This window comes from Brienomyrus brachyistius, chromosome 7 (genome assembly GCF_023856365.1).
Source record: "Brienomyrus brachyistius isolate T26 chromosome 7, BBRACH_0.4, whole genome shotgun sequence".
Classification (NCBI taxonomy): Eukaryota; Metazoa; Chordata; class Actinopteri; order Osteoglossiformes; family Mormyridae; genus Brienomyrus; species Brienomyrus brachyistius.
Window position 1 is genome coordinate 13,980,701 of NC_064539.1, and position 12,444 is coordinate 13,993,144.

The 12,444-nt window shown below is 37.0% G+C and overlaps 2 protein-coding genes across 14 annotated transcripts in view; one reads left to right on the forward strand and one right to left on the reverse strand.

Moving 5' to 3' along the window:
• LOC125746465 (C-X-C motif chemokine 11-6-like) lies at positions 1-10,482 on the reverse strand. 2 transcript variants are annotated; one of them, XR_007398975.1, is made up of 4 exons: positions 10,349-10,482; positions 695-821; positions 509-598; positions 1-316 (listed from the first exon to the last, which is right to left on the reverse strand). XR_007398975.1 is itself a non-coding variant. In XM_049020460.1 (4 exons), the coding sequence occupies exons 1-4, from the start codon at positions 1,109-1,111 to the stop codon at positions 298-300; spliced, it is 291 nt and encodes a 96-aa protein (XP_048876417.1). In that variant the 5' UTR covers positions 1,112-1,146; the 3' UTR covers positions 1-297. The 2 variants fall into 2 exon arrangements, 1 of the variants encoding a protein (XP_048876417.1); XM_049020460.1 differs by lacking the exon at positions 10,349-10,482 and adding an exon at positions 1,057-1,146.
• Positions 9,830-12,444, forward strand: part of rufy3 (RUN and FYVE domain containing 3) — a 26,749-nt gene continuing 24,134 nt past the window's right edge. For all 12 annotated transcript variants that reach the window (XR_007398971.1, XR_007398972.1, XR_007398967.1 and 9 more), the window contains exon 1: positions 9,830-10,445. Coding sequence is in view for 6 of the 12 variants with exons in the window: in XM_049020409.1 (XP_048876366.1) it covers positions 10,268-10,445 (178 nt within the window). In the remaining 6 variants the exon portion in view is untranslated. The remainder of the gene's footprint in view (positions 10,446-12,444) is intronic.

A 12,444-nucleotide genomic window follows, 5' to 3' on the forward strand; every position in this document is an offset into this window, starting at 1 on the left:
GCAATAAATCAATCACATTGTACTATTACGAGTATTAATATCATATTTCCAATGTATTTTATTAATCATTTTACATGCTAGCACAGTTTTTAATACAATTAAAAAAAACATAAATCATAGAAATCTAAAACTGTAGAAATTTCCTCAGTTACATAGATTCTATGTCTAATTATTATTATTACTACCATAAATGTTGTTATCTATTCATTTGCTATTATGATGTTACATTTGAAACGTTCTTTAATGACTGATTTCTGTTATTCATGGTACTTGCACTTGGCTCCTGGCTTTCTAAGCCTACATTTTCTTCATTCTCCTGAAACACACACACACACACACACACACACGTTATTTTATAATTACAAGAATTTCAAGTTTGTAGATATTTTTTTCTGTCATTTTGTCAAATAAGAACCATTCACAGTACATGATATCTAAATAGATATTACGAGTTTTGAAAAAAAATTATATATGAGGGCAATATCACTAATGTATGCGGGCAGCTTACCTGTTCATCTTTGAATGTTTCAGGAAAGTTTTCGCAAACCTCGTCTCTGCATTCAAACACTTTTTAAACCCACTATGTTTCATCGTAACACTAAAAAAGGAAACGTAGATAATAGTAGACTCAATAATAAATTATAAATGCAAGCATAAAACTCTTATTTTAAACACAAATTTTGAAACATCTTACATGATCTCCATTTTCTGGCAAAATGAACTGGGTCTATAGACCACAATCTTTGCAATGTTCCCCGGTTTAATGAAGCTCACTCCAGCATTGCTGCACAGACACGAGGTTTTGGGTACAATCATCATGCCTAGGAAAAAGTGCAAAAAAAATCACAAAATTACTTACCATAAAAGCCTCATTAGATGTCATTAGATTTGCCTTCCGCAAATATTTTAAGCAGATAAATAAAGGCACAGTCAACAGCATATCCCTCAGTATGCACTGTAGGTTAGTTATAAATAATCCTTAGTTATAAATGATCCTTTGCATCCTGTAGAACACTTATGAATAAAACCCAAACATATATTTGTAGTAAATAATACCTTCATTGTATTCAACCAGGAGACATACAAGCAGAATGAAAACAAATAACTTCATTGCTTTTACAGTGATGGGAACAGAGCTGATCAGCTTGAGTGAGATTGCTATGGATATTTGTTTGCTGGCAGTTATATTTATACTGTTGGATGGGGTGAGAGGGTGGGACAAGTGAGACTTGCCTCTTTGAGCCCTAAAAGTGACCATTTCGCTCTCTATTATTTGGTTTTAAGCTTTTCTTTTTCTGAGAAACATTATCTTTCATAGGGAGGAAAATGCTGAGAGAAGAGCAAAGTTATTTTAATTCAACAATGAATTTACCTCAGGGGGTGTTACACCTCTGGGACCAGGGTTCGCGTCTCTGTTATGGCTCCACGTATGTGGAGTTTGCATATTCTTCCTAGATCATCATAGGGTTTCTGCTGGGTACTCTGGTTCCCCCCCCCCCCCCCCCCCACACACACACACACATGCTGAGGTTAATTGGAGTTGCCAAACCACTCATAGGTGAGAAGCATGTGTGAGTGTCCCCTGTGTTGGGTTGGTGCCCCATCCTGGGTTGTTCCCTGCATGCCACCGGTAACCTACAGGATAGGCTCCAGAGATGGACAATACAAGGTGTGTGTATCTGTTTAGCACAATATATTCAGATACAGCTCTGGAAAAAATGAAGAGACCACTCTATATTTTGAAAAAATCTGATTTTCTCTAAATTGAGAAATGAGTGAATATTTGGCTGCCGTCTCTTAATATTTTCCAAAGTTGCATGTATGAGTGTGTGTGTGTGTGTACATATATATATATATATATATATATACATATACACATACATATACACACACACACATACACACACACCAACAACAACAGCAGCAGCAGCACTATGATAGATAGATAGATAGATAGATAGATAGATAGATAGATAGATAGATAGATAGATAGATAGATAGATAGATAGATAGATAGATAGATAGATAGATGAAACAGGGTTATTTGTTGTGTAGCAGTATCTCCTGTTATGCATTAGCAGGTAATCACACCTGTAAGTCAGCTACCTTTTCGTTCTCACAGAAACCAGCTCTTCGGCCTCCACTAAGCAGTATGTCTGCCGGAATTCATGCTGTGACTTTATTTGACCCACAAAAACCCATATCATTTAAGGATGTTGAAATGATTTCCTGTAAGTAAATCTACAGACAATGCAGTTTTTTCTTTTGCCAGGCTAGTTTTTTCAGAGGAAGAATCAAAAATGAAACTGAAATGAAACGGACATGAAACAATAAGTAATTTTTATCCAGATAGGATGTCCCTGCAGAATATTCACAGATGGCAATTATTTCAAGGTTTCACTATATCACAAGTACATGACACAGCTCACCAGATGGAAGAACATTTTCTTTCCTTGCTTTGTGAACAGTAATAACCATGTAATATTAATAAATGGCTATTTTTCTTATATTCTGTTCATTAAATATTATGTAGTGGCCAAGATGGATTCTCCAGAGCACTCAAGAGAACACGTAGATACTAAAAGCATTGATTATTCAGTACCAGCTGAAGTATATGTGGAAAATGCTGAGGGTGAGTAAACTGTAGCATATCTTGCCGGATGTTTTGGTACTTTAGCCTGTCCCATACATAAGGGGTACGATTGCGGCGCTGCATTTTATCAAGAGAAAATCTATAGCAGGTTAGTACATGGTGTGACCACTGGTATATTCAGACTAATGTGATTACGTCAGACTTTGGGTATGGAAGCTATTAAGGAAACTCCCTCCACCAGGCTCACAGAGGAGCAATATGAATAAATGTCATGAAAAAGCAGTGATTTACCGGAATGGTTCTTTACTCCAACATACAATGTAAATAAAATAAATAAAAAACCCAACCCACTCTAGTAGTTGCTAACTTAGGGCTGTACAATATGCACCAGCACAGAAATGCACACAACCTTTCCAAGATTTTCAAGATTACTCTAATTCCATGCAGGTTCAATTGAGTTACCCAAAAGGACAATGGCAAACACCACCCTCGATACATTCGCACAATAATCAGTAAACAGTCAAGAGCGAAAAGCAGCAAAATATTGCATACACAGCACTCAGATTACTCATTACACAGCAAGACAGAGGCAGCCCCACCAATCAACAGGTATACTGGTTATGTTAGTTGACTAAGCGCATAATAGCTTAAGAAATTATATTGAGGTACAACCGAAAACACAAAAATTACCTCTTACTGACAGCAAGCTTTCCATATCACCCTTAGACTTCAGCCATATACCAGTACCAGATCTTAACTTACAACTGCCTGGAAAAGTAAAACTGTAGTATGCTTAACCAAAATAATTTCCTAATAGAAAAATATTATTTTCTGAAATGTGGCCAGGTGTTACCAGGCCCCAAGACTTGTCATGCTTTCTGTTGAGTGTTTATGTGTTTTCACGAAATCAATGAATCAAAATGCTCAGTTATGCTAGTTGCTGAAGGTATACTAACATCTTCTGCACACTAAAAAGTGCACTATTGTATGATAATGTACTCAGAGTGACATATGGACAGCAGAAGAACCAAAATGTACACTACCACTGCACACACTGAGATTTTCTACATTTGTGTATTACTCACTTAATATTTAGTAAAAACAGACATAATATTTACAGTATGTTCACCACTTGACTGCCTTTATTAGCAAGAAAATGTCTTTGATTCACCACAGTAACTTCCACTAGCAGTTATAACAGCAGAGAACATTTGATGCATTCTTTCTACAAGGAAGATTAAATACTGCTCTGTTTGATGGGATGAATCAGTTAACTAGTGCATTTAAAGTTAAATGACAATATAGAATTATGCCATCAACACACAACCAGTTAATAGGATGTCAGACATGCACTTACATGCTCTTTCCATGTTATTAAGGACACTTGTTTTATTTGACTTATATTTTCATTTATAGTTGTTCACTCAACTTTCCAGTGCTTAACAATGACAAAAAAATCTGCAGTTCATGAAATAAATGGAAAAGTGGCAAAAGCCTGTGGTGTGCAAAACCTTTAACTGGTAGTGTACCATAGTTTATTTACAAAGACTTTATCTTCTATGAAAGTTTAAGATGGGAATTACCAAGAATATCAATCGAGAGGTTTTGAACAAAGTGTCAATTCATTTCAAGCTATGCACATTCTTTTCATCCAGCAGAATTTTGGAGAACAATTGCGCTGTTCAATACAGGAAATGTCAGTTGCCAAATATATTATAATGTGGAAATATCATGCTCATATTGTCAGTATTCCTAATGGAATATTCCCCTCCCCGGTCTGGAACATTGATAATAATGATTGTAGCCTTTTTGAAGGGAATTAAGAATACCCAATGAACACACATACAATGTTGTTACAAAGTATTAATTCCCTCCATTTTTTGCTAATCTATAACACTTAATGGTGTCTTATTTCCAATAAATACAAAGGACAACCTGGGTAATCGAAGAATCAAGGTGATTTGATTCAAGGTATTTAGAGAGTGTTTTGTACCCCTTTCCCGAATAATTTATTTCAATATCTTTCTTTCTCTAGTCTTCAGGCAGTTGTTTTGATTGAGGCATGGTATTCTTGAGACTGCTTGCAACTATTGAAAGTGCTCTGATTTTATAAGTGGTCTTATAGCCCTTATAAACACTGGAATGTTTAGGAATTAAGTCTTCATCATTAGAACCTTGATTTGCCTTTCAGCCATTCCTCAAAATCATAGAGCAGTTCATTTGAAGAAAAAATGAACATCATAAATATCTCCACCTTAAACATCGCTCTTCATCTGGGCTTCTTAGCTCCAAATGACTGTAATTATGAAAAACAATTCTACTGATGATTGTACAAAAACAGACAACAAAGACTGTAATACACTAGACCGGCGTTTATTGAGCAAAGTTTAACAAAATGTCAAGGCCCTGTGTTGCCTCACTAAACTCCAGTACCTCTGAAACCTTGCACTGGCTAATTTGTTGAAAGATGGCTATACCAGTACTACTCAACCTAGTCCTTAGGAACCCACAAACAGTTCACTACCGGGAGCTGGGAGAAATCAAAAACATGAACTATCTGGGGGTCTTCAAGGACCAGGTTGAAAAACACTGGGCTACTTGCCCCACAATTGGAACACTGTGCAAGTTATCACATCACATTCCTCACATTACAGACACAACCATTCAGGGAATATGAATAGAATCATTAACTGCACCATGAATCCTGCTTTTCAAACAGATTGTATGAAAAACAGACATTTATTTTAAGATGTAGGCCTATACTAAATAATTGATTGTATAAATGAAAAACAAGTTGCATCAGTTGATGCTAAGAAAATGTTTAATAATAATCTAAATGAATTAAATAAATCGGTCTTTAATTCCCAGACAGCATATTCACCAATAGTTTTGTTTCAAACTAGCTTTTTATGCAAGGAACTCCACTCTCTCCTTATCTCTTTTTCCCGTATTTGATAAACCACTCATTAATACTCAAATTTAAAATTAACAAACAAAAACATCTGTATAAATCTATTAGCACTGTAATTACAGCAAAGAATAGCTATACAAATCAACTTCATTGTTCCTAAGCAAATCAATATATAACAGAGGCCATAGCATTCCAGAATGCTTTCGGTTTTTGGCAGACCTCCTAAAAATTTTAACTAACTTCTTGATTAGAATAGCCTATTTTCCACCTCCTAATAGCTGACTCTGTTAGCAAATAACATGATATAAAAAAATCACCATTTTCTACGCAGACAAAAGCATATCCAAACTGGAATCATTCCCTTTAAACACTAGACCTATCTGCTAGCTATCAGCTGTATACTGCTGTCTGTTTTCTTTATTACTATTTCTGACTAAAGAAAGTGTGATGTAAGGTTGGGTGTATGAGTCGGGAGATAAATCAGTCTGCAATGGTTGACCATAAACATAAACATATTAGAAAAGGGGAATAAGAAACATTTCAAAGAACTGACAGAGATACTGTACTCAGTAGATGAAAATCAGAATGATGAGATGAAGAAGCAGTGTGAAAAAGGATATCAAAGTGCCTTGTCATAAACTTTTAAAGACCGTGTCAGGGTACCAAGAGATTAAAAGAAATGACATAGATTCTGGCCTAGCCACAGAACAGTGTGCATACTCTTTTTCCAGCATGGTTTTGTAAGAGTTCATGGCACTTTGTTAGCATAGCCTACATGTGCTTTGTGGATGTGCCCTAAGGCATACTGTGGGATGTTCTGTACAAATATGGAATACTGGGGTTCTGGAACTATTTGGACCCTGTATGAATGTAGTAAAAGTTGTACCTGCATCCTCTGAATGAAAACAAAGTAGTTTAGAGTAGCTGTTGGCTTCTTGCGAGGAGTGTGTCAGAGTCAGCATACGTCCGACCCTACCCTTTGAGTCTCTACCCTGTTTGGCCAGCAGGAGTCGCTGGCCATCCCGCCTTTTTACTCTCTGTCTAACCCTTGCATATTGCCCCTCTTCTCAGATTGCTGCATGGCTCAGGGGGTTGACAGCCACAGAGGCTGTAACCCTACAGTGAAAGTCTCACCTTTTTTGCTTATTGATTTTTGTTTTTGGGCGCTTTTACACCGCACCAAGTATGCTACTTTCGGTACTTTCGCTTTTGCATTGACTTCCGGTGGAGTACCAGTGCCAAAAGTTCCAGTACCGAAAGTGCCAAACCAGCTAGGGTACATCTTTGGTACTTCCATACTTTGAGGTGGGACTTGAAACAGCTTCTTTGTTGATTGATTATGCATATAGCCTGCTGCTGAAACAATACAAACACCACCTTGACAACAGTTGCAAACTTAGAAAATAATGATAAACAAAGTAAAAATAAAGTGTGATTTGGCCATAAGAACATATTTAACAAAAAGATCTGGATGGCATAACAAGAAATTAAAAAGTATTCGGTTGAATATACCAATACAACAGACTTATAGTGTGCGGTCCATGCAATGTGATGTTGTTGCAACAATTATTGGGGTATTTATAAAATAAGTTCATAAGTTTCTCACAAACCCGTCTTCAAATGATTTAAACGGCCAGGATGAAAATGACTACGATTGTCTCGGATGACGCATGCTGTACTCATGCGGAAGCAGCGGAGGTACTGTAAACCTTGAACTGATTTTTACACGTATAAGAATCTATAAAAGGAATAATAATTAAAATTGCAGAGCTTAAGTTTTTTTTTTCTATGACAGAGTAGCAGAGTAAAAAGATTTCAGCAAAACTGTAACCCCCCCCCCCCATGCTATAATGTCCATACATAAATTGAAAGTAAGACAAAGTCTTATTTTAATATAACTGAATGGCAATGTAAGAAGTGGATATGCATGACATGCAATGTTGGTATTAATATTGCACATCATCCAGTCCTATAATATACAACAGCCGTTTTTTGAATTCAGTACAAAATACCCACGGTGTGATGTCATGTGGTGCCGGTACCAGTTTTTATGCCAGTGGAAAACCAGCACTTTGAAGTACCATACTTTTGGTACATTCTCAAAATACCAAAACTTTAGTACCAGGTGCGGTGGAAAAATGCCCTTTGTTATTGGTTCTTTGCTTCCCTGTCTTGGTTTGCCCTGCTTGTGTGCTGTTTGATTTCGATTTTTTTTCCTCTTACTCTTTCCTAGTGTAGTCAGCCCTCTGTTATGTTCCCTAGTTTCGAGTGCTTCCCTGACTTCCCTGACTACTGTGTGGTGAGCATACCGGTGCAGAACGGCTGCTGTCTCATCATCCAGGTGGGTTCTACACAGTGGTAATGATAGAAGTGGCTCCCTATTGCATCTCTGAAGCACTTTGGGTGTATTGAAAAAGCACTGTATAAATGCAACATTCATTTCTACTGTATATTTTATATTAATAGTTTATATTAACTGTATGCTGTAACATAAGCATATCCATCCACTCTCATACCTTCTCATTCGGTATGAGCAGAGGCACCCAGGATTCTGTTTGAGGAGACCATCCAGAGGACATCCTAAATGGCATAGCAGTTCAACAAAGAGCACAAACTAAAATAATATGCAGTTTAGAGAAACCAGTTCACTCAACTACATGTGTTGAGACTGGAGGAGAAAGCAGAATATCTGGAGAACTCACACAAGCAAAACCTTCCTAATTTTCTTCATAGAGATTGCAGGATTAAATTTGTAGTATAAAATGAGACATTTTTGTAGCAATTTCGCCCCCCTGTGGCACAAAACAAAAATAAATACAGCTGAAGACCACTCATGTTTAGGCAGCGCCCACAAGGGGCCTGGAGACATTCCCAGGCAGCGCAGGGCATAAGACAGGGACAAAACCCAGATATGATGTCATCAGTCCATCATAGGGTATACCCACACATACACACACAGTCACTGTATTCATTTCCTTATGGGAACTATCCATTCATTTCTATGGGCATAACCATAATTTCAACTATGACAACCTGTTTTTTTTTTTTTTTAATGCATTCACACATTTTTATAAATTTGAGTTTTCCCCATTTGGTCTACACAATGTAATATATACATGGCCACACACACCTAATTCATATATTCCTGTCACTGTGGTGACTCCATTAATTTTTACGGACGCAACCCATATCCCAATCCCAGTCTGAACTGCCACGCAGGAAGTGTTTTGAGTACAGCACTCCTACAATAAGCGTATTAAAAATGCTGTTTTTCAGACATAGGAATTCACTGTAAATGAAGAAGTAATTACTTACTAAGAGAGCTTAAACAGATTAGATTTAACACAAGTGTGAATGATTACAGACCAGAAATTACAGTCTGGAAGCAGGTGTGGCCAGTGATGACTATGACAAAAGCATCCATGTGCTTAAGGTGCTGAAGGTGTCCGTCATGCTGTATTCATTCCCCGGAAAGTGGCTCCAGTTATAAACAAATCAGGACATTATACTGTATAAATTTCCATATTAACACATTTGGTTTTATTCAGGGTTGCTGTTCACCTTTTTAAACTACTCAGTGTGATGGATAACCACAAAACATGTTTACTAATCTATTAATTGTTTCCATAAATCTCTGTATTATATGTAAAATCATATAAAAATTTAAAACATAAAGGCAATATCACAATGTCTGTTGAGTATATTTCTATAATATCTAAAAATACACTGCCATCACTTACTAACAGTGAAACTAATTAATAAAATTTTGAAAATGCCACCGGTAAATTAATTGAACAGAAAGATTCTTACGTGTGTAATTAATTAACCTGGCCTTTCTTACAGTGAAGGCTGGGTTCCATTTCAGCTGACTGGGATTTTTGCAGGCATTAGCAAGATTATTCATAGTCCAAAGACAGTCTCAGTAGACATATGCTTTATGTTCAATTAATAATTATTTCAGTACAGCTTAACATTTGGTTTTTATGGTAGGCTTAACTGTATTATGTGATTTCTTTTTATTTACTGCTTATACACATCCATTTAGACTTCTCACTGAAATGTTAATACTAAATTCATATGCCATGCTTTCATTATATATTCAGCAATAACCTCAGAACAACTTGTGTTTCCATTGATACACTCTACCAAAAAGTGTATTTAAAATGATCGATACATATGATCCGTATTTGCATCACGAATCATAGAGCTGCATCTCGGGAGCAGGTTTTTTTTTAACCCCCTCCCCAACCCGTCCACCCCACCCCACCCCACCCATCTGCTGTCTGGTCACGTGATGCCTGAGCCTCAGCACAGCTCATTAGACGGCCATCTTGGTTTACACCCAGTGCAGTACGCGCAGCCAATCCAATTATTACGAAGCAGATTGAGTAGGGGAGTGGAAGACCGTGATTTCACCAGCATCACCCGTTCACGCTGCTTCTGAGATCCTCTGACTGAACACTTCGGCAGCAGCTGATGTGGAAAATAGCGGAGACTTTACTGTAGAGACGGTGACTTTAGCCCTCACTTGTCTGTGGGGGAGAAAAGCCGGAGGAGGCAAGGGAACAGAAACGAACAACATCCTTTTTGTGCTTCTGCGTTATTGGGGGTGGGCTGCTCTCAGTCTTCCTGTTGTTTTCTTTCCGCTGTTTCCTAGCGGAGACCGGCAGAGCTGTAGTGGGAAAATTCTTTGTTTTTTTCCTTACCTGTTCCTGTCCTGGAGGAGAGCTGTTTTTGTGCTGTGGTACCAAAGCTGAGTCATCATGTCTGATCTGACACCTCAGAGTGATGCCCCCACCCCCACCACTGACAAAATCACACAGGCGGCAAGGGAGACAATTTACCTTTGCAACTTTCGAGTCTCCGTGGACGGGGAATGGCTTTGTCTGCGTGAGCTCAACGACATCTCCCTCACCCCAGACCCGGAGCCGGCCCATGAGGGTAAGTCTGTGCGCAGTACCTGGGTGCTGCTTCGGGGAGAAACGGGTGAGGCCGCTTGGCTGGACGTTTCATCAGTGAGAGGATGGCAGCATCTAGTGTCATTTAATGCGCGTCAGTGTTTGAAAACGCGAAGTCATAATTCCCATTCGAGCATCAGACAGACGTGGTTATTTGCAGAAGATGAGGAAAAGTCGTAATTCTGATGCGCCACAGCATATTAGCATGTTTTACAGATGCGGGCACAGAGTTTGCAAGTCACACTGAACAAAATGGTTGTTTGGTTAGACAATAATGTTTCGTAATGTTCTTTCGGGGAGGTTTAAATTTCAGACCTGTTCATTTTAGCATACATTCAGCTCTTAATGTGTAAATGTCACTCTGTTTGGATATTTTTCGTACATTTTTCTAAAGAAATTCTAAAGAACGACACAATACTGAACTTTCCTGATTGTTGGCACAACATAATTTGGTTCCCAAAGCCGTTTGTTTGAGCTTTCGAGGGGGAAGAAATCAATATAATTTAAATTCAGAAAATTCAATTGAGAATTTCTGTTGAATTGATTTTGCTTGGTGTTATGGTTAACTGTGTTCATTTTTTTTATATTACACATCCAAACTGTAACATGCAGGCTCCGTTTTATGTGTTTGATTTTATTTTTAAATAGTCAAAATTTTTGTATAAAATGTATGTATAGTTATTGAGATTATCTACATTATTGCAGGAAACTATGTGGGAACAGTTTGGCGATGGCCCCTTCCTGTTAATTAAAACAAGATATAATTCGTTATGATTTGGATGTATCACCTGGAATTATAAGCATAATTCTACATTACTGGGGAGCCCCAAGAGAAGTACAAAATGCAAATATGTAAATGAATAGCCCACAGCATTGCACGATTTAGTACTACAAATCTGCGTTTAACTTATTGCTATGTTCAGTTTTTTTTTAGTTTGCATATATTAAAATTGCATAACATAATGTTTATGTTTTGATGCTAATTCAATCAGAACTATAAAAATGACAACAACTTTATTCTTAAGGTTTATGAAGTTGTCACATCAACATTATTAGTTAAAATGATGTGAATGATACCCGTACTTAGGAGCAAGTGGCAGGAGGTGTCTGCCTGTAACGTGATCTTTGTAAGCCATACTTTTTTTCTTTTACGTCATACTGAAGAAAGTAGAAATAGATGGAATTCCATTTCTAAAAAAAAAAATCAGAAAATCTTGTCGTGAGGCTGAAATACACCCAGCTCCCTTGTTATTCTGCACAGTCAGAAATGTCTCCCATTGTCATGTAAAGCACTCATTTTACATCTAAAGTTGTTTTGTTAACAGCCATTTACTGTAGAAATATTTATGAAGAGCATTTATCTGATTTATTTAAATGTGCCCAGCCCTCTTAATGGACAAGAGAAATTTCAACTAACTTTGCATTTTCCAGTGCATATTCACTTAAAAGAGGATTTTTCTTCAGCCTGCTTAAGGCAGAAATTATTAGTGTTGCATTTGCAGTACTGATTACTAAAATAGTACTACTTATTTAGTGTCTCTAAATGTCTGTTGTACTTCAGGATATCCATACTTAACACTATGAAGTACATTTCAATAATGATAAATACAAATCAATTTGATAAATTCAGAGTGGTTTTTTATGACTTTTTATTGCCTTATTTTCCTGTAAATACAACTTTTAAATATGTTGTATGTTAATTGTTTATATTTAATATATTGTTTTAATCTCAGTACCAGAGCATTAACGAACCCAAAAGTCTGATAAATGCATTTGTATAATAATTAAGTATTTGGTGGAAATGGTTCATCTGAACATACTGCTCCTCTCTCCTTCAATAAGTAAAATTAAATATACTAAGGTCCAGATTTGTACTTTTTTACTTTTGTGATATCCTGCCACTTGCCTGAAAATAAGAATCCACTATACGATGCATTACAAGTTGTTTCACCTTGTATCTATTTGATATTCTGACTATATGG

Coding starts and splice junctions, on each gene's coding strand:
- LOC125746465 (XM_049020460.1), bottom strand. CDS start 1,111: ATGAAGTTATTTGTTTTCATTCTGCTTGTATGTCTCCTGGTTGAATAC. Junction 822..1,056: donor CCTGGTTGAATACAATGAAG/GTATTATTTACT, acceptor ACTTTTTCCTAG/GCATGATGATTGTACCCAAA. Junction 599..694: donor TGCCAGAAAATGGAGATCAT/GTAAGATGTTTC, acceptor TTCCTTTTTTAG/TGTTACGATGAAACATAGTG.